The 21,961-nt window shown below is 39.5% G+C and overlaps 3 protein-coding genes across 5 annotated transcripts in view; 1 reads left to right on the top strand and 2 right to left on the bottom strand.

Annotated features, from left to right (window-relative positions):
* Positions 1–42: 42 nt before the first annotated feature.
* xrra1 (X-ray radiation resistance associated 1) lies at positions 43–9,200 on the bottom strand. 2 transcript variants are annotated; one of them, XM_042498664.2, is made up of 17 exons: positions 9,096–9,200; positions 6,764–6,912; positions 6,599–6,670; positions 6,445–6,517; positions 6,252–6,349; positions 4,707–4,855; positions 3,629–3,733; positions 2,250–2,368; positions 2,092–2,144; positions 1,921–2,010; positions 1,758–1,851; positions 1,545–1,663; positions 1,271–1,447; positions 1,031–1,178; positions 803–918; positions 574–679; positions 43–497 (listed from the first exon to the last, which is right to left on the bottom strand). In XM_042498664.2, the coding sequence occupies exons 1-17, from the start codon at positions 9,106–9,108 to the stop codon at positions 316–318; spliced, it is 1,863 nt and encodes a 620-aa protein (XP_042354598.2). In that variant the 5' UTR covers positions 9,109–9,200; the 3' UTR covers positions 43–315. The 2 variants fall into 2 exon arrangements, with proteins under 2 accessions (XP_042354598.2, XP_042354595.2); XM_042498661.2 differs by lacking the exon at positions 9,096–9,200 and adding an exon at positions 7,701–8,055.
* Positions 8,362–11,279, top strand: LOC121952151 (sialidase-3-like). The gene is made up of 3 exons (XM_042498666.2): positions 8,362–8,638; positions 8,790–9,036; positions 9,137–11,279. Exons 2-3 carry the CDS (start codon positions 8,812–8,814, stop codon positions 10,142–10,144), a joined length of 1,233 nt encoding a protein of 410 aa, XP_042354600.1. The 5' UTR covers positions 8,362–8,638; positions 8,790–8,811; the 3' UTR covers positions 10,145–11,279.
* Positions 11,280–14,331: 3,052 nt separating this feature from the next.
* The window catches only part of LOC121952150 (voltage-gated potassium channel subunit beta-2), a 33,605-nt gene continuing 25,975 nt past the window's right edge, over positions 14,332–21,961 (bottom strand). For both annotated transcript variants that reach the window (XM_088088187.1, XM_042498665.2), the window contains 7 exons: positions 21,588–21,674; positions 21,397–21,482; positions 21,181–21,301; positions 20,987–21,081; positions 20,724–20,844; positions 19,626–19,714; positions 14,332–19,462 (listed from right to left, as the gene is read on the bottom strand). In XM_088088187.1, coding sequence (XP_087944313.1) covers positions 19,373–19,462; positions 19,626–19,714; positions 20,724–20,844; positions 20,987–21,081; positions 21,181–21,301; positions 21,397–21,482; positions 21,588–21,674 — 689 coding nt within the window. In that variant the 3' untranslated portion in view covers positions 14,332–19,372. The remainder of the gene's footprint in view (positions 19,463–19,625; positions 19,715–20,723; positions 20,845–20,986; positions 21,082–21,180; positions 21,302–21,396; positions 21,483–21,587; positions 21,675–21,961) is intronic.

Here is a 21,961-nt window from a genome sequence, read left to right as displayed (position 1 = left end):
TGAGAAATCAATCCGAGTTATTCAAATAATATGCAAACAACATGCAACCACTACTTTTATGTTTGATACATGGCTGGTTTTCAATCAATTCCACTCTGCCAACATCAACAAAGTGTTATTCAAGGCAGGGAGAAAATCACATTTTAGCTGAGTGCTTAACCCTTTGAAATCTGAGCAAATTAGCTTGATGTCATTCAAAAACAACGAAAAAGCATCTTAACAAGAAATGAGCCAAAATTAGCAAAATTAAAATTAGAAAGTTAGAATGCACAACAAGAAAACTGTCGATCCAGGTTTCAAAGGGTTAATTTTAAATTAGAGTATCTGCGCAGGTGGTGGGTCTGCCCCATTTTCTGTGTTTCTATCAGACTCAATGGTGGCTGCTAGTTTCATTGATTTCTTGTGGACCATCTTGTGCTTCGTCTTCATGTCCCTCAGCAGCGACAGAGCTTCCTCATGCTCTTGCTTGTTAACGCCTGTGCCGTGTATGGCACTGCCTGGACAGATGACAAAATGTTACATTTGAGAAAGGGTATTGTAAGCTGACATTCATTGCATCAGAAATGTGCTTACTTAAGGGGACCTCTCTGATCGTCGTGCTGTTTCTGATTTCCCTGATCAGTTCATCCACCCTCTCAGTTGGCTGCTTTATTGGTTTCAGAGGTGCAAGTTCTTTAATCTGTACACAAAAATATAATTATTTTAAAGTCATGACATGGAAGTGATAACATTTTCTTTACAGATCTTGTTAGATTTATTATTTTCTGACAGTAAAATTGAGTGTGAATGCAATATATTAAACCCTTTTCTCTCTTCCTCTGTAAGGCGTCTGGATGCTATCAAGTTTTGGTTTAGCGTCTCTGTAAACATTAAGATTCCTCAGCGTGTGTTCCAGCATCCGAACAGCGGTTTGAATTCCTGTTGGAAGAAGAAGAAGAAAAAAAACATGAATATTCTCCTTCACTAACTTTTCAAGGCTTGAGGAAAACGTACAAAAATAAACAGCTGCAGGTGAAACTCCAGTCCTCACCAATGGGCTCCACCACATCGGGGTTTGGTTTCGCATCCATCAACATTTTGTAGCATGGGAATTTTTCAGGGATGATATCGTCTTTGTTTTCTGTGGTTTCTTTCTCATCAGTTTGAAGATCAAACTTATATTCAGGAACATCTGTTGCCTGAACATGAAAAAACACTCAGTAAAGAGAGTAAATGTTGAGACTAAAGAGAGGAGGAATATGAAAAGCACAAACACTGGACATGTACATACCTGGGTAACAAAGAAGGGCTCTGTGTTTTCTTGGAGCGTGTCGTCTCTGCGATTCTCACTCTCGGATTCTCGTTTTCTCTCGACATCTGCCTCACTTTTCTCGACATAAGTTTGAGCAGGACAAGGTGCGCCCATCAACATTGGCCTCTTTGACACCTTTGGGTTTCTTTCTTCCACCTACGATACAAAAATGTCCAAAAAATAAATCATTTAACTGTCATTAAGTCAAATCTGAAATGATCTGACAACATCAACAATGCAGAACACATCCAACCTTCCATTTTGGATCAGCGGACACCTTCAGTGGGTGCTTCACAACTTCTTGCGTCTTCTTACGCTTTATTTTTATCCCCAGTCTTTCTTGGAGGTAACAGGTCAATAAGGGAGGGTCTCCTGTGTCCCAACAAAGACATAAAGGTGATTTCCAGTACTGAAAATTCAGACCCAATCTTTAAAGAACAGCTTTTAAAGGAGAGGGAAGGGTTACCACTTCTTTGTGTGGTCAGGGGGTTGGAGTGAATGTCAATTTTTCGAAGCATCGGGAAAAGAGAGGCAGCCATCACTGCGTCTTCCTCAGCAATCTGAGGAAGAAATACTGATGAGACTTCCAAAAGGAGTCATTATTTAATTGTACAAATTGTCCAACACACCTTGTTGTCAGCTAAATTGAGGAACTGAAGCTCTGGTAGAGGGAAACCGGATTCTTGGCAGTGCTCATCCCAGTTTTCCTTGTGAGAGATCTAGGGTGACAGACAGAGATTTTTAAAATATGTGAAACACAGTGATGACACATCTCAAACTGCAGCTGTAGAATGAATCACCTGTGACATTGTCCTGAAATTTTCACTAGGTTTAGGATTTGGCTCCGTGTGGGCTGGATTGAGGGGACAAAAATGCTTAAATATTAAAGATTTTCTTGAAGATGTTGAGAAAACTGGTGTTAAGATTATTTACAAATTACATCAAGCTGAGCATTTACCAAGTCCATCTTCTTCAGCTGGCTCATCTATAGAAGTCTGCCAAGGTTTTGAGCACCCCGTCAGCTGCAAATACGGTATTTCAGAAATGCGGTTCCCCTGTAGGTTTAAATACTTTAGCCTGTCATTGACAATTAGAAATCCCTCATGAATATTTCCACAGATGCAATGTGATATACAAGATGGCCTTAAAGGACCAGTGAGTAGGATTTGGTGGCCTCTAGCGGTGAGGTTGCAGATTGCAACTAACTGAATTGAATACCCTTCACTTTCTGAGCATGTAGCAGAAACTTTAGTGGCCATCAGGTGCATTTGTAAAGTGAAGCTACCACTTCAATGTAGTCCATGGATGTATAAAGACAAGTGGATACCGTATTGAAGGCGGGGCCCTGTCCATTCCTGTGAAAGTTGCTCAGTGGTGCATGAAGCCAAAACTGTCAACTTCCTGGATATGAAATTACTTGGATCTTTTGCATCGTTGGGCCAATAGAGCAAGAGCACCAGTGTCTATACCATCTGAGCAGCGAACTTCTGATTTAGCCCTCGGCTGGCTTGAATGGAGATGAAATGATTTAATCATGTGGCTTTTATAGACTTCTGGAATGTAATCAGTTGGGGTCGACCAATATTGTTTTTTTCAGGGCCGATGGTGATACCGATACTGATTATTAGTAGCTGATAAAGCCAATAACAGATATTTGAAACTGATATACATTTACAATGACAGGGAAAGTCTTTCTTAAAATATTTAGATTTTGGAATATAAAAAACTCCAACACAAAACTTAACTCAAAATTGAAACATTCAATATCATGTACAGCCAGTTCCTGGCAACTTTTTTTTTATAAAGCGAAAATTTAAATGAAAAACGAATACAGAAAATTAGCTTCCTGAGGTTTTACAAAGTAAAAGTTCCTCTCATACTGACACTTTCTTTGCACTTTTAATTAATGAATTTTATTGGCGATAATAAAAATAAAATACAGATACAGACAATCGGCAAAAAGCCAAATGTTGGGCCCAATAATCATCCAGGCTGATAATGTGTCGACCCCTCATAATCACACTGAATTGAATAAATCCTGATAATGAAACAACTAATTTTGTGGTTGTGAAACTCAGAAAAAAAACCAATGTAAGTCTACGTGTTTTTGGGCCCAGTGGCATCACATGACTGACAGGGAGGTTGTAGCTACCTGGTTTAGCCACTATTATTCGTCAAAGTTCGTCATAATTCCTGGGGCTCCAGTGTTTTGTTTGTCTATTCTCATCTACTGTAAAAAGCATGTCAGGCTCTCTCAATAAATCCCCCTAAATCCTACACACTGGACCTTTAAAAAATACTTTGTTTTATACAGAACACTTTAAACCACATCATGACCTCTTCAGGTTTGCAAGACTGTTGAAGACTCCTGAGGACAGTTTGTTATCGTCAAGCATCAGGATTTCAAGAGCTTTAAACCTAGTGTCCTCCTCTTCAGCCGGCCTGTCGAAAAAAGAAAAAACAATGCACCAACATCATGACATCCACATATAAACTGATAAATACATACTTCTTGAGAATAGAAAATAAAAAATACAGAAATATTACATACAGTATGCGTGGACTGTATGTACCTGGCTGTAGAGCAGGTGTATCGGGTGTCATTACATTTGCTTCAGCAGAATCAAGAGTGTGAATTTGGAACATTTGTGCACCCCCTTTTGGTCAATTTGAAAAACTGTTTCAAATGCATCTTGTTTGTGACCTTTTTGCTTTTGGACAGGTCATCATGTTATGAAATCATACTAATGTGATTGATTATTACTGGCATCTTTGAACACTATTCATTTTCTCTTACACTTATTGATGCTTATATACTGTAAGCATAAAGACATGGTAAAGCTTTGTAGGACAGATGTTGCATAATGTGCCTACGTAAGGACATCAATCACAGATATTTTCTGGGCAGACTGTAGGCAGCGTCAGACTGTAGTTGGAGTCTGAATTTGCATTTTGCTGAAAACATATTATGAAACAGATTACTTGTCTTTCATTCTGCCTGCTTCTCCGTGACTCATATCAAAGTTTTTTGGAATAGCTTTTATATGGAAAGTAGGCTTTTTGCCACTGTCACTGGCAAAGCAGCCATAACACAAAGCAGTGTTTGACAGAGCTGACCTGTGTGTGAAGCTGCAATAGAAAAGAAAGCCCACGCTTGCTGATAAATCAGTTATGTGCTTGTGTTTTTTGCCATTTTTTTGACAGAACAAATTAGCAAATATAGTTAGAAGAGAGGTGGATTGGTTTGTGTTTTTTTTATACATGTACATATTTCAAAGTAGATCATCTACTTCATCTGAAGTGAGGTGTCTGATTACAAGTGAAACATGCTTTTCATTATTAGTGACAAATCCCATCACACACTCTGTACTTAGTCACTCTTATATTACTGCTTAATGTAAAATAAGGTACTAACAGTTGAGTGGGGCTGTGGCTGGAAGAACCCAGATCAGGAGGAAGATTGTGAAGCTCGTTTCCAGTCAGATGCAGGACTTTCAGATGTGGAAGCTGCCCGATGGAAACAATGTCATCAGCTGACAAACTGTTGTAGGACAAATCCAAAACCTGTGAAGATAAAACGAAAGATTTACATAAATAAAACCACAGTTGTACAGCAAAATTGTGCTATTAGCAGAATCTACACGAGCTATTGCAATTAAACATACATTTGATGTTATGTACTTAAATTCTCTAGATTGGCCGCTGGTCTGTGTGCCAGGCTGCGTGAATTAATCAGCAACTTCACCCTTCCTTACTGTCAACTTTGTTCACACCTCAACTAGACACAAATTGAAATTCTGTTTTTCAACAGGCCTGATGTAGACATCAGTAGACATACACAACTTAAACGTGCTTCCTTGTTTGTCACCAGTTAAAAAAAGCTCTTATTGTGAAAGAATTGCAGATGTGAAAGAAGCAGGTAAATTTATATTTTAAATGAAAATGAATGGATTTCAGGTTCTTGTGAGGACAAAAGGGTCATATTAAGTTGTATATTATCCCTGAGGTGTGTTAATAGTCAAAATATACAATAATAATAATAATAATAATAATAATAATAATAATAATAATAATAATAATAATAATAACTAGGTATAGAGATGTGTCATCACCATTTTTTTTCCTTTCCAACACTAACTCTAAAGCCTGAAATTGCATATCAGATGGTACCAAGTACCTTCCTGAAACCATAGAATGCTGCAGGAATTACGTTTCTCTGTCAGCCGACATGGAAGTTAGCATCGCCCTGCTTCCCTTGTGCAAAAGCCCATGGGATTTTTCCAGTGGATTTTGGATTGTTGCATAAAATAAAATCTGTGGCAAACAAATGTTTATGATACTTGCACATTTAGTTCAGCAAAATAATCTTCACAAATGAACACCACTTTTTCTCAATATTTTGAGGCCTTAATGCAAACACTGGAAGTAAAAAGTTAACATTAGGCTATAAATGAAGTACACCACAGCTGCACACCAAGACTGTAAAGCCATCCTACAGTCTCATTTAGCCACTTGTTGGCAACCACCTTTGTTGAGACACTTAAAAGCTTTGAAGTTCATAGGTGGAGTATTTATTGACACATTTTATGTTGTACAACAATACATGAAAGTCTCTTCTGCTAGTGTAAACCACGGACCTCATTTCAGGCATCAAACCAAAAACTCATTCAAAAAACCCATTGACCTCCAGACGAGGGAACCGAGAGTACTAAAATGCATCTTATTTCTGGGTTTCAGGACTCATTTTGCGAACAGCAGATGTAACACTTTTTATAAACTGGGTGTGAAACTACTTTAAAGTTTATCAATAAAAAATTCAGCAATATGGTATCGGACTGGTGCACAGACTTGTGTACTCCCCAGGACATGATACCGGATTTTAGACAGCATTGGAGGCATTTCCGATACTGGTATCAGTATCATAACAACTTTAAATGAGTGTATGTCAAAATCATCTTACCTTTAGATGAGGGAAGTCAGCAGCATTAAAAGTCATGTTGCAAAGCCCATTTAACGACAGATTAAGTTCTCTTAAAGACACAAAACTGCTGAAAGACCCTGTAGGAAAACATTTTCTGAAAGTCACCATTTTTTTTGCAAGAGACACAAAAATGTAGCAAAAGAAAATCTGCAGGATATATAACAATAATCACCTAAAGAAAGGGAATTAATAGACGCATCAATGTAGGCCACATTGTCAAAGACCTTGAGTTCCTCTTGTTTGACCTGTGCAAAGCGAGGAGACATATCTTTAATTGTTTTTACCAACAGACTACCAAAAATATTGATAAAAATATGAAGTCTTACAGAATTCAATTTCTGCTCACTGATGTCAACAGCGCAGAGCTCAGATGGTTTATCAACACAATGTAACTGGAGCTACAAAAGAAAATTGTTTGGGGGTCACTAACAGGCAACCTATCATGAGATCGTCAAATAAGCACCTCACATGAGTGGATTTCTTTGTCTTACCAGGAAAAGTCCATCTAATGTGTTACCATTAGGAGAATCAGTGTCCCTGTCGTTCTCACATGCTTTATAAGTTTCTTTTATTCTTCTACGCACAGTCCTGTATTTCTGCTCCTCTGTGTTTCTGTAAGCCACAAGCCAATGACCAGCACCTGTGAGGAAATAAATAAATAAAATAATGTCAGCAGAGGTTGTTTGAAGATTTACAAATGTACAGTTAATAATGATGTAGTAGGGAAATTGAGAACGGTTATTCCTCCAATCAGAAACATGCTAGAGTGATGACACTCATACTACTCAGTTAGTAAATGTGTAGCCTACATTTATACATGCACAAGTTATGTTGAGTCACACATTGTCCCCAGGGTTTGGGTCAGTTGCAACATCTGACTTTTTCAGTTAAAATGAATACTGTGAAAAAATAAATATTGTACACATATATGTCAAATTTAATCATGATCATAAAGATAAGAATTATAAGTATAGTTTTCTGGACATTTTCCTATTTTCAAATAATAATTACTTTTTTCTCTCTTTTTTAAGAAGTGATTTTCAGGTCATTTTCTTATAACCTTTTCCCTTTTTTTTTTGCAATTTGTAATACATTTCTTCATGCTGATGATTGCCTTTTTAGCCATGTTTTCAAAAGAAATCATACCAATTAGCTCCCGTTTTAAAGGCGTAAATGCACGTAAAAGGCGTCTGAATGCAGCCATACAAATGTGATGTTCCACGTTTCAAGGGGTTAAATCCTGTTTGTAATTAGCAGACAAATGTAGCTACTTTCTAAAAAAATAAATAAATAAATAAATTATATAGTTGATGTGGCTAAAATAGTCTCCGTGTAACTGAGAGAAAGCAGCCGTCCCCAGTATTCCCATAGGATACGAGAGCTTCAATAAGCTAGTTTAATGTTTCGGGTCAAATTAACTTAACCTACCTTCCTTCTTTCTACGGAGTAACATCCGAGTTGGGAAACATTTGGAAACATTGCTCCGTCCACTATCAAATTTATAAGACGCTGCAGTCATCTTGTTAGCTCGTGAGATCCATTTATCACAAACAACTTTTTATGCAAGTGTTAATTACGCTTTTCACGAGGTGAGCTGGCCCGAGGACTTGCTACAATATTATACACACTGTGGTGCTCTGTATCCTAGCAACAGCGTGTCAAAGACGAGCGCTGCCCCTCCCGTCCAGAAGAGGGCGCTAACAAACAAACATGGCGGTTTTCTTTACAGGCGAAGGCGGAAGAAACCCGTTAGCACAGCTAGCCAAAGATTGAATTCAACTATAAGATATTGGTCCGCCTTATCGCCCCAAGATACTTTGACACATTACACATATATTGGTACAAAAATTCCACAGTTTTCCATATATTGACAAAAAGGTATCAAATTACTCACCGGTACGAATAACGTCCGAACCGTGTTCGTTTAAACTGTTGCGCTAACGTTAGCTAATAAGCTAACTAGCTTTTAATCGGGATTCATCACATTGCGCATGCGTGACGCCGGACTGCCGGAGTCATTGCATGTCTGTGATAACTCCTGTCCTCTAACAGTTAGCAATTACCATTTCTATCATTAAGATATTATGCTAGCGTAACAAAATAAGGAATGTTTCATCAAACTGGATATTTTGAGCGCAGGCTGGCGAGGAAGTCAAACACGACGTCAAGTTTAGTCCGGACGCGTCAAGGCGAACACGGAAGTAAGTGAGACTTGTTCTCTCGCTTCAGCACCGTCTTCTTTTCTGGTGAACCCATAGCATCAGTGTCGTGAACATCAGAGGTCCTTTTTGTGACGAGAAATTAGACGGTATAATGCCGCTCACGCAGAGATCAAGGGTGACAAATGTGAAGAGTGACGAGTGAAGGTAAGGGTTTTGTTATGCACGTACAGTATACGCTAGATGCCGTTTGTAACAATGCAGTCAAATGTGTCTATGAGGAGCTGTTGGAGTGTAAACTCTTTCAGTGTAAATATTTATATATGTGAAAGTTGTTATGGATTTGGTACATTTTCAGTTTGCAGGAGCTCTGATCCAACATGGGAAATACACCATCAAAGAGTGACAGCGGAGAGGAGCCAGTCAAAACAACTTTGTTTGAAAAGGAGCCAAGTGGGATAACATACAGAATTCCTGCTCTGATTTATCTGAGGCACTGTCACACCTTCCTCGCCTTTGCAGAGAAGAGATCCTCGCCCTATGACCATGATGCCAAAATTCTTGTCATGAGAAGAGGAACGATGAAAGATGATGGATCTGTTCAGGTTGTTACTCACGCACAGTACCCACCTTATTAACCTTTGCCTTAATATGTCAACATTACCTGTGCTCATCATTATTTTAACTGTTCTCTGGTTTTCCCAGTGGTCGTCCAGTCAGGAGCTGTCAACAGCATATCTGCCAAACCACCGCACCATGAATCCATGCCCTGTGTATGAAAAAAACAGTAAAACGCTGTTTTTGTTTTTCATCTGTATCTGGGGGAACACCACAGAGTTCAGGCAGATCATCACAGGTAAGAACAAGGCGCGTCTTTGCTGTGTGAGCAGCAGTGACGACGGGCAAACCTGGAGCCAAGCCAGAGACTTAACAGAAAGTGTGATTGGTGAAACTATCCATAAGTGGGCCACATTCGCTGTGGGGCCGGGCCACGGTGTTCAGCTGGAGAACGGTAGATTGATCATCCCAGCGTACGCCTACTACGTCCCTTACAGATGCTGTTCCTTCCCCATTCCCTTCACAGTCTACCCACGTGCACTGTCAGTTTACAGCGAGGACTTTGGCCAGACGTGGCACATAGGGAAGATGCTTCGAAAAAAGTCATGTGAGTGTGAAATGGCTGAGATCATAGATCACGAGGGTAGGAGTCATCTTTACTGCAACGCTCGTAATGCTGGAGGCCACAGGTGTGAGGCCTTGAGTGAGAACAGCGGTGTGTATTTTGACAAGCCCCACATTGCTCCGGAGCTCGTCGAACCTCCATCAGGCTGTCAGGGCAGCGTGATTGGCTTTCCCGCTCCTGAATTTGTCCCCAACGACGATGCCGAAAGCAAAGCTTGTGGTACGTCGCTCCTGTCTCCTGACACGCAAACCTGGCTCCTCTTCATCCACCCAACTAACAAGTCTAGCAGGCGGGACATGGGCGTGTATTTGAACCGATCCCCTCTGCACTCCTCAGGGTGGGACAGGCCCAGGATCATCCACAGCGGGCCCAGCGGCTACTCGGATCTGGCTTACAACGGAGACAAGGATCAGTTTTCCTGTCTGATGGAGTGCGGGAAAGAGAGCGAACTGGAGCAGATTGCGTTTATGTCGTTTACCCTTAATGATGTCATGCAGACGGGCACTAAAAAAGACAAGAAGATGCGCTGAATTGCTTTATTTCTGTATTAACAAAGCTCTCCAACATTCTCCCGCAACCCTAAAAATCCAAGCCACTAAATATGCTGTGCAGTAACATCTGTCTGTGTTTACTGTTGTTCTACAGTCTGGAGATGATAATGCATGCATGAGTCGTGTGTTTTGTTGTCTCCTTGTTTACATGAAGAAGTAATCCAAGTCTTAATAGTATTAATATGCAAGCGGCTGTGTAAGAAAGGATTTTTAATAGGCTGGGTGGCTGATTGCGAGCATGCTGTGCTGGACTGTCATCTTAAAAACAGGCTTTGTGTGTAGCATGTTTGACGAGTACTCCATGCCCATTTCTGCATCTTATTAAACTGTCAGTGTATTCTGAGCAGTGGAGAGAATTTGCCTACCTCTTTTTATTTTCATATGAAGATCATAGCAGGCCTTGTAAAGTAGAGCGTAGAGTTTTCCTCCATGCTCAGTCGCTCCTTTGCATTAAGTATATACTCTGATTCACATATGCCTTCAGCTCCACTGTTTCAACTTAAGCCTGTCAGTGCACAACCTTCTCTGTGGGTCACAGTGGGCGCCACACAGCTGGCAACTGAAAAGACAAACTTGCCACATCCAGCTAATCAATGAAGAGACCAACCAAACTGTACCAAACTATCCACGAGTTTGAGAACATTCAGGCTACTTTGTACTGTACACAGATTTCTATTACATTCATTTTAAAAAGCAATATTTCCCTTGGTTATATTTATTTTCCGGCACCTTCAGCATGATTTCCTGCAAAAAAAAAAGTTCCCCACCTGGCATCATTAATTTAGTGCAGTATCATGGCCAGGTATGATTGGCTGGCTGTTGGTTATCACGTGAAAGCATGTGACAGCATGTAGAAGAAGACTCACTATTTATAAGCCACTAGGGATTTGAACACACACACACACACACACACACACACACACACACACACACACACACACAGCCTAGTACTGAGCGACTTTAAAATTCCATCTTTGCCTAATGTTGTGAGGCAGAGTGCCTCCCGGTGGTTCGACACTAGTTTCATTGTGTTTTTGTTGACTGTTGTGGAAAGTGACAAAACCTGCATGAAACATGTATTTTAGTAGAAAATAAAAGTAACCTGTGACCACAAGACTGGTCTTTCGTTCAGTTTTGTACATTTTTTCTTCCATTATAGTGTAATATTGCTGCTGGGATATATGTAAGAAGGTTAAACGTAATTATCGGTCAAACAGGGATAGGGGATAAGAGATAGGGCATGGGTGTGGCTTTAAAAGCTGCTATGAAAAACACTTTATCTGCTGTCGGGAGCATTTAATTCCCTCAGCAGCTAAAGGAGGCTTAGGGCATGTTGAAATGATGTGAAGGACTTTTGTTGTAAAGCGACCTGTGGGGAGTTGGATGTGATTCAGCAGATGTGCAGACAGCCGGGATGTATTAAGGACAGGAAGGAGCGATTTAGTTGAGGATGGAGTTCGGATATTCTGTATTTAGTATCATATCTGTTCTGTTACAGGAGTGGTAGTTTTGATCATATGAAAATGAATTTGCTGTGTCATGACATGATTTACATACTGTCTGAGTGTCTGGACAAATTGAAATATAAAAACAGAAAAAAATATTCATCAATACAACTTGAATGGATGGTACTGGTAACAGTGCACTTAGTAAGGCCATTACAATAATGTTATACCCCAGTAAAAGCTCAGTGGATAAGCCTAATGCCATTTCACAATTTCTTAAAACATTAAAAACATCTCATTGCTTCATTTAGAAAAAGGCTTAGTCATTTTAGATGAAATAAAACTGCTGGACACTGGAGATCAAACTCACTCAAACAGGAGTAAATAGTGCATTTCTTGAGGACTATTTTCAGTTGCGGATTACTGCACATTGTGTGTGCATGGAAGTGCCAAAAACTGCAGTTCCTTGAATGGCCACTTAAGGCTGGCTTCAAAAACGAGACAATCTTCATAGACCCCCATATTAAAACCATATATAGGTATAATAACAACTAAATACCGAATGCCATGATGGCGCCTATTCATTCCAATGGAGTTGCTCGCCTGGCGCATACACAGCTCGAGAAAACCTCTATGGACCAAAAATTCGTAATGGAAAGAGTCATAATTGACTTTGTTTACAGTTGACAATATCTTGTCAACAGTTTCACAGACATGTCTTTTACAATAGTGGTCTACTGAGGCTGGGGCTGCAGGGGATTTTGTCGCTGCAGTGCCGTGAGTGGTCACTGGGAAAAATCGACTGCAAGGCTGAGCAACATTCCTGTGTGCCGGGCTTCAAAGCCAATTTTACATAGTGGCCAAAACAGCTAATTTTAACATCCATGACAACTGTATGACGGGAGGTGGGTTATATCACTAACCTGTTTAAATTTGTCCAAATACGGTCAACTTGGGTCACTTCTGGCTCCAAAAATCAAAGATAGTGATGGCCAAGATGTCAAGGCTTCAAAACCGGTTCACAAGCCAATGGGTGTCATCACAGTGGCCGTGTCCATTCAACAGTTTTTAGACAACAATGGAGGCCTACAGTACAGATGAATAAGACATATCAGGATCTCGCTACAGAGGCAACCCCTCAAATCCGCTTAAAACCTCACTGACTTCCCTGATTTAAATGTCAAAGTACAGCCGCAAATGACGTTCACCTCATACTGACATAGATTTCCCTGCTCCGTTACATTATTGTAGTTGTAAGGGAATATCAATAGACATCTGTGCCCTTTGGTTCACAGCAGCAGCAGCCACAGGCTACTTGTTACTTCAGTGCTGTGTCTGATCATTTATATAACCACTGAACTGGTACAAAAGCAGCAACTATGCAAGGTATGAAGAGTATTTTATTAGATGTGGGAGCTTTTAAATCTCCACCGTGCTCATTTACTGACCAGCTACTTCCTTTGCTTTCTGTGTTTCATCACCTTGTCCAACCAGCTTCTTCACAAGAACGATGAATCATGCTGTGAAACCTGTTTTTCTCCGACAGTGTTGGCGGTGACACATCCAACGTTTTCCAGCACATATGATTATCTGTATCAGAGGGTGGCTTTCTGTGATACACACATATGTATTATCTATCACTCTGATGACATTTGGGAGTCCACTGACTGAGAGGCTAGCAGTGTCGGCGTCACAGATGTTTTCTGTTTGTGGTGAGCATGTGTGGCGCCCCAGCAGGCTCCCTGCTCTTTTAGCAGCACAGATCAGTGCTGGACACACGGCTATCACATTGTTCTTGTATCATCCATTTTCAATAACTGCAGGGCCCTCAGGTGAAGCTGCCAGACATTGAGTTCTGTTTTGATTTTCTAAACCAGTGAAAATTTTGCACGGCTTGGTAACTTCAAAGTTAGAGTTATTTGCATGTTAAAGTTGTGTTTTGCATCCACCTTGATAGTTATGTACTCTGTGTAAAGCAGCCAAGAGGCATAGCTTTCCAAACCTCAAAAAATATCCCACTATAACATGATTAAGTTCAAATTTGGCATCTGCATATGCTTGATATTTTCAAATGCAATTATGTTTCTGTATAAAAACATTCTTAATAATTAAAAAGTGCCATTTCTCAAAGCCTTAATTCCAAAATGCCAACACAGATATTTAGTGGGTTTGGACCTTTGCGACACATATAATGAGTGAGCCTGCAAAATAAAGCTATTTGACACAAATGTCACAAATAAACAAGAAAGCTAAAAGTTAGGTCATGTCAACTAGAAAAATGTCTTTTCCATAATGAGAAACACTCAGGAATAAAAGTAACAGCTTAATCTGTGTGCATGGGCACAAACAGTATTCACTGTGAGATTTCACAAGCAGCTTTGCATCTTTCTCTGTCCAAAGAGCCACAAAGATGATCAGGCTGTGTATCTGTTCCTGGCTAAAAATTAATAAGGATATACAGTAGATCTTTCAATACATATACAAACAGACAAAAACACAGAACTACTATTTCCATGCCCAGTACCTGTTGCTGTCATTGCAAAAATAAATTAAAAAAAAAAAAGCACAAATAAAGGCATACTCAGAGCTTCAATGGGTGCAGAAATGGAGTAGCCAAACCTGTTCAGGGTTCAAGGTAGACTTAAGAAAGTATGCATTAAGGTGTGTTTGTTTGTTGGCTTAAGTAATGAACCAATGCAACAATGACACAAAACTACTCAATGAGTTCAAGGAGCTGCTGCGGCTTGTTTTTAATTTCTAAAGTAAAAATACTGAATGAAAAATCTTAGTCTGAGGGATTACAGTTCTGCACACATACAGAATGAATAAATCATTGAGTGTGTTCAGCAACAGTATTTTCAATGAAGTGTACAGAAGGGAGCTGAAAACCATTCGTGGGAGCGCAGGCAGTTGTGATTATATTCCTAGAACTAAGGACAATGCGGGTAATAGCCCATATGCCCATAAATTAATATTTTTGTACATATACACAAAAAACAGTTTATTACCAGTGATAACATTGAAAGTTAGCTAACTTTAATGCTCATTTTAATGTCTGTGATTAGCCTAAAGTTTCAGGTTATGAATAGAAAATACAAAAAATCTTATCTGACTTGAAGCATAAAGTTCCTGGATCAACAACCTTTTTGTCCAAATTCCAATGTAATGTTTGCACTGCAGCTCTGCAGCTCTCTATGGTAAAGAGACTACATTTTCATAGTGCCTTTCCACCTTAATGGACAGAGGTGGGAGTGGGAGTGGGAGACAGCAATCAAACTGCCAACCCAGTCTGTTCTCATTCCCAAAACGTTAAATATGGCAGCAAGGTCAGCGTACATCTGTATCAGATTCTGACACGCAAGGCAATCCTTGGCATCTGTATGAGAGGTATCAGGCTTTCTGCTACCTCCATTACAACCCATACACTAGAAGGAGTGGTGGATGGGTCAAACAAATGCAGGACATTCACCCAGGAGACTGCTGTTCATGTCCAGTGTAAAACCAGAAGTCAAATCTGAGTTTTTTTTAACTTAAATGTAGTTAGACCAGGTCTCCCGGAGATGAGCCAACTTTAAAGCCAACTTGACATTGTGGCCAAAACCATGTAATTGTGGGCTCTGTTATGTGATGCTGTTTGGCCCAAAAAAAACACTTTTTCCCATAGGCTTACATTGGGAAAGTGACAACTGCAAGTAAGTGGACGCATTTTTGGGCGTCACAGTTCTCGCAACATGTCTCTGTCGGGATTTGATCTATTTAGTCAGATAGATTTTCAAAAGAAGAGCAGCTCGATCAAATCATTTTATCCCCATTTCAGTCAACGGAGGGCTAAACCGAAGGTAGCTTGCTCAGCAGGAGTAATTTAGCTGCTCAGCCAACAGTCTCTAGTGCGCTTGCCTCTTTGGGCTCATGATGAGGAAGATTTTTTTAATTTTACACCCGCAAAGTAAAACGTTTTTGGCTTCATGTGCCACTGAACAACTTTCATTGGTATGAACAGGGCCCCACCTCAAACACTGCATCCAGTTCCCTTTATATATCCATGATATATACATCCCATATGTGACATGATATACTAGGTTACTTCATTCAAGTTATGTATCAAATGTACTTCAACCTAAACCATAATCTTTTTCTTAATTCTAAAGTAATTATGATGATTAAAACTTATGTTCCCTGTAAATACTAGAAGCACTAGTCATTGGTTTCATCATGATACAATATTATATCGATACTTTGGACGATACGATATTTTCCAATATTACAAAGTCTACCAAGTTACAATTTCGATTCAGTTTAAGGGGCCTGCGATCAATATGAGACGATATTATCTGTTCATTAACCACAGTTGGTGACAGAAGCTGCCACCCATTTCTTTGCTTTTGGCCAGAAAAGATAAAAACAACATATACATAATTGGAAATAATTAAAACTGGCTCATTCTGTTTGGAAACGCATTCTGGAAAAAAATGTTTTTATTTTAATTCAAACCATGATCTTTTGTCCTAAAACTTCAGGGCTGTCTGACTTGAAGACAAACTTCTCCCAACATCCTCAAAACGCAGATAAACAACAAGATCTTTTCACTAAAGTATAAAACTCAATAATAACTGTCAAGAATCATATGCTCATTTAACAATCAGTTACAGAGGAGGCTGCCTATCCTTTCTTTTGCTTTTGGCAAAACAAAGATTAAAAAAACAACATCTATATAATTGTAAATAATTAAAACAGGTTCCCTCTGTCAGAAACCTCTTACTGGAAAATGTTTTAAACTCAGTCCAGGATCTTTTTTCCTAAAACTTCAGGGATATCTGACATGGACTGGCAACAAGACCTTTTAACAAAAGTATAAAATTTGCTCAATAATAACTGTCAAGGTCGGAGACAAAACAGCTATCTTTCATAGGTCCCCACATATACAACATGCTAATGATATTAGCATAAGCCTATGGCATTTTACATTGCAGAAATTAGCTTAGCGGCTAGCGGACTTTTCCTCTACTCATAACCAATTTACTATTATTTATGCTTTCTCTTACTCACCGCTGATTTAAGTCCCTGTATCTCCTGACAGAACAGCACGGATGACTTTCAGTCTTACATGCATGTTTTTTCACTCAACATTACTGAAACAGAGCAGCTAACATAACAGTAGCAAGAAGTCAGTGAAGTGACCTGGGAGCTACATCGTGTTTCCTCAGTACGGCTTTTGTTTACATATGGCGTACGCTGTCTGTCGACCTCGCAGTTTCTCTGGAAACAAAACATTTCCACACTGATGATTTATTCCCGAGTAAATAATAGCAATATATCTTCATCATCTTTCTCTTGGCTGCTCGCCATGACATGCTGGACGCTGTGTGACATGACACAGACTTTCAAAATAAGGGCATGCCTGAAAGAGGATGATATGGATCGATGTTTACACTTTGCATTGATATTAGGTGGTATTTAATCGATATATCAATGCAGATCAATGGATCATTACACTCCTAGTAAATTTATTTTGAAAGACCCTAGCATGCTGGAACTGGCATGCTGTCCCTGAGCGTCAACTGACGCCAGAGGGGTACCGAGAGTGTCATAGCTTGAAACATAGGACGACTGAGTAATCTGTTGTATTTGACGAATTGGCAGTGAGAACATGTTGGCCAACCTTCTGATTAAAGGACAACCTGCTCTGCCTCCTGAGCCACAGCCGCCTCCACTGTTTATGTAACAGGTTCAAACAGAAAAAGAATCTACCTTGAAAACACATTATGTACTTTGTCCCTTTAGGTTCGATAGGTTTGAGCAACAGACATGATACATTCAGTATGAGTTGTCTCTTCTCTCTTTTGGTTTCTCTTTGTTGCAAGACAGTAAAATATAAGGTATGCAGGCAAAGTTACATTTTCAAGGTTTGAAGTATCTATGTACACTGGAAGCTACACTCGGTTGAACTGTACATCATCACAGAGTCACAGAGGGGAGCAACGTTTCAGCTGCTCCTTCAGGAATTCTTTCATGATTCATATATTTATCTCTTTATCTCACTGCCAGACAGATAAGCCTATTTACAGTACAATGTAACCTTGTAGCAACTAAAACAACTTCATGTATCAAAACACACACCCCTTCTCTAGAGAGCGGTGCTGCTTTCATGGGAAAATCACAAAAGGAACAAATTCCCCCTTCACATTACAAAGTATTGAAATCAATACAAAACTAAAGGGAAAACACATGAAATGCACAGTATAAAACGAGTTGTGCATGTGTGCAAGAATCAAGGGAACAGACAATACAGAGAGAGAGAACTCCCAGAGAAATGAGCAGAGAAGCTATATTTTTAGGCTTCCACAAAAAAAGAAGTTACATTTGCTAAATCTTACCCCAAGTGACCTGTGGCAAGAGTCATATCTCATTTAATAAACTCAGACTTATCGTTTATGTCCTATCATTTGAAAACTACTAGTTCACCACAGTGTGTCCAAATCTTTGTGTTAGATGCTAAGTGACCTTTCCACACAGTCCAACTGTCTCAAACCACTGATTTAGGAACAATGATGCTCTTCACAAGAACGGCATTGTCGCAAGTGATGTTTTTTGACACGGTTTAGGACAATACAAAGACTATACGTCGGATGGACACACAGCTGTGTCTACAGACTGCAGAGAGTCTTTTAAAGCAAGAGCGCCCACCAGCACAGTTCCTGGATCAGACTGCCAGACCATTTAGAGTAAAAAAATGGCTTACAAGGGCACTGCAAATATACATAAGCCATAAAGCCATGCCACATTTACACCCTGTTAGGGCTATTCTCTCTTAAAGGGACATGCGCACAGTTTACAAACAGAAGAGGCAAAAAGACTGCTGAGAAAGCAGCAGGGTTGGGAGAGTTACTCTGAAAATCTTCTGCACTGCTGATTCCTGTTTCCAATTTTAGAATGTAATACCTGACATATATGCACTCTAATTCAAAAGAAGCAGTATAATTCATTCACTTCAATTTAGACTGAGTAATTTGTGTCAAAATCAATCATTATTTCAGTAAGATTTTTATATTTGGTTACTTTCAAAGTGAAAAATCAACTGGGCTATTCTTTAAAAGCATGTGATTTGCTCTTTTTTTAAATTTATACCAGACCGGATTAGTTTTTTTTACCTTAACGACTTTACAAGTAATCCATTGTTCCCAACCCTGTAAAGCAGTGAGCGTGGCAGACCAGTCACATGCACATTATGGGAAATGTTAGGCCAGACACGAGTACTAACCTCTGGCTCTCTGGCTGCTGGGTACTAAACATCATACAGATTAACAGGCAGCTGAGAGGGGAGGAGACTCTGATGTCCAATGAAAGCACCATTCACGCTTTAAGGTTGCATTTTAGCACAGAGGTGTTTTTTTTCCAAACATTTGATTAACAAGAGTCAAATCTGCTTTGACAACAGTTGAATATCTTTCAACCTCTCTTGGTCTCTGGATGACTTGTCAGTCCAGCCAGCCTCCCCCTCTGTGGAAATAATAGGTCTGTGAACAATCGGCAGTGAGCAATATATGACCTGTTTTGTTTTGTTTTTTTTTACGATAGAGATCTTTTTTTTTTAATACATGATACAATGTACTGCGCAAAATGGATATGCGCACATACTGGAAGCATAATGTTGCTGAGGACATGCAAGTTGTTGAGTATACAGCAGAGCAAAAAGCGATGTTTCCCAATGTCATTGTCTTCTTCGTCTTCTCGAAACATCATCTGTCACTCAGATTTGCATCATTCAGGCGCGCAGCTCTTTCTTGGAGTGTGGCTTATTTCCCAGCAGGGCATCAATCTCGGTAATGGTTTGAGGGGTCATTTGGGATAAAATCTGCGAAAAGATAGGAATCAGTTTAAAATGTGATCTGATGTTTTTAGTCAGTTTTGTCACTTTGCATTGTACGCGAAGTGGCGTATCTAATGGTTTAAACGACTATGATTCAGTATGTCAGGCAGAATTATTAATGTGGGAGTAAAAAGGAAAGTAGTTCTACCCGTAGGGCACCCAGGTTCTCAAGTAGCTGGTCTGTATTAGAAACACCCAGAAGTACTGAGCTGACTCCCTCACTGCGCAGACACCAGGCTGTGAAAAAGAGACAAAACCAGTGAGACTTATGCTCAATTAAAGCTGCAGTTGGTAACTTTCATGAAAAATAACTTTTGTCATGTTTGCTGAAACTGACACTATATTCACACAAACAAATCATATTCCTCTGCCTACTCTATTGCCTTTTAATGGCCTGACTGCAGGTGAATAAAAACAACCAATCAGAGTTGAGGAATCTCTACTACAGCTGTAAACCAGTCACTGTTAATGAACTGTCGGACTGTCATAAAGGTAGTCCGTAGAGGTGGAGGGACTTGGTTTTTTTTTTTGTTTTCTTTTACATGTAGTATCTGTCTCATGCACTTCTTTCAGAAAATAGCAACATTTTCAGTAAATATTACAAAAGGCTATAATAAAAGTTACCAACTGTAGCTTTAAAAGTGTATAAAAAGTATATATACACTTATATATAAAAGTATATAAGTGATGACCAAAGAAAAGTGGTCAAAGTTTGTGTTTTTTAGTATTTTGCTGAAATTCAACAGTGTCAAATGGCAAACTTAAACATGCATCTACCAAAAATATTTGGGTAGTGATTCTGGCCTAATAACAACTGACCAACCATGGTCTGGTCTGCTATCCAGATCAGTACATTTTATGGTAGACAGGCGAAGATACATACTGGACGAACCATGCTTTCTAAAAATGAATAAAAACTACTGATTAAACACGAAGATGAAAGTCATGTTATTAACTGATAAGGTTATTGATCAGCAGTAAGGTGGTTGTACACATAGTGAACATTTGCCTGATGCCCTAAATCTATTGCCTAACTATCTCTTTGCACAATCGATCAAAGCACTTTTATCTTATCTGTGAAATAACTGAACATTTTGAGTTAATAGTTTTTACCCTGAAAACATGAGAGATTAAAAGAAAAAGCAAATCTAAAATAGTTCAACTCTAACCTCCAGTGACACATCACTAAAATGGAGCCTCAGTGTACGTCCACACTGTCACATCATGTTATGTGCCTGGGTCGTACCTATGGCTAACTGTGCAGCAGTGCAGCCCAGTCTGTCTGCCAGTAGATGGAGCTCCTTGATTTTAGCGAGCTGCCTGCGGCCCTCTTCACTGTTCACTCGCTCCTTCAGCCACTGGTATCCCTTCACCGGAGCAAAATGGAGAAAAGCATTGACACCGCACTGATTTCACACTGCAATACCCCACTGATCAGGGACAGAATTACACTGAGGGTGATTTCCAGCAAGAGGAATCCCAGAGGAGGGCCAGTCAAATCAAACTGACCTTCATTGCCGCTCTGGAGCACTCTGGCACACCATCACTGTACTTCCCTGTGATTAATCCACAAGCAAGTGGGGACCAGGTCATTGCTCCAACACCTATAACAGTGAAATCAAGGTAGATATTTAAATTAAACAGAATACATTTTAAACTAAAAATAAAAAATAAATGGAGCTGCAAGACTGTGGATGTCTGACCAATCTTGTGGTAGAGCTCGGGAAGCTGCACCTCCACTTTATCCCTCTGAAAATAGTGATACTCTGCCTGCTCACACACAGGCGGGATCAGGTTGAACTGGCGTGCCACTGAGTATGCCTCCTGATGCCAAACAGACAAACAAAATGTCATGGTTATCAATCAGCATTTGTGCCATAATGCAACAATATTAAAGGTATTAAAGAGTCAGCTCTCACCATGATTTCCATAGCGCTCCAGCGTGAGGTTCCCCAGTACATGGCCATACCCTGATTTATTACAAACGTCATGGCCCGTACAATCTCTGCAAGTCACAGAAGAAAACATCATGTTTAGGTTGCTACCTTTTAGGTAGGTAACGGGTAGAAGAAGCAAACAAGAGTAATCATCTTAAACATATGTAACTGACCTTCCATTGGACTGTTGACATCGTTTCTGTTGGCAAAAACGATATCCACATAATCTAGCTGGAGTCTTGATAAGGATCCTCTTAAACCTGTCACAATCAGACACAGAATCAGAAATACTTTATTGATCCTCAGGGGGAATTGTGATTTGTTACAGTTGCTCTGATGCCAGAATAGAGAATTATAGCAAGTAGAAAATAGAAATGTAAAAATAGAAATACAGTAATATTAACCAATTAGTACAATATGTAAATAAATGTAAATAAAACATGTAAATAAAAGTATATATAATATACTGAGTATTTAAGTGTGTAAAAATATAAATGTAAAGAAATACAGTATTAGACAATTAGCACCAATATGTGAATATATTAAT

The sequence above is a fragment of the Plectropomus leopardus genome, chromosome 15 (genome assembly GCF_026936395.1).
Source record: "Plectropomus leopardus strain MGB_pleo_1.0 chromosome 15, ASM2693639v1, whole genome shotgun sequence".
Classification (NCBI taxonomy): Eukaryota; Metazoa; Chordata; class Actinopteri; order Perciformes; family Serranidae; genus Plectropomus; species Plectropomus leopardus.
This window is presented reverse-complemented; position numbering and strand designations above follow the sequence as displayed.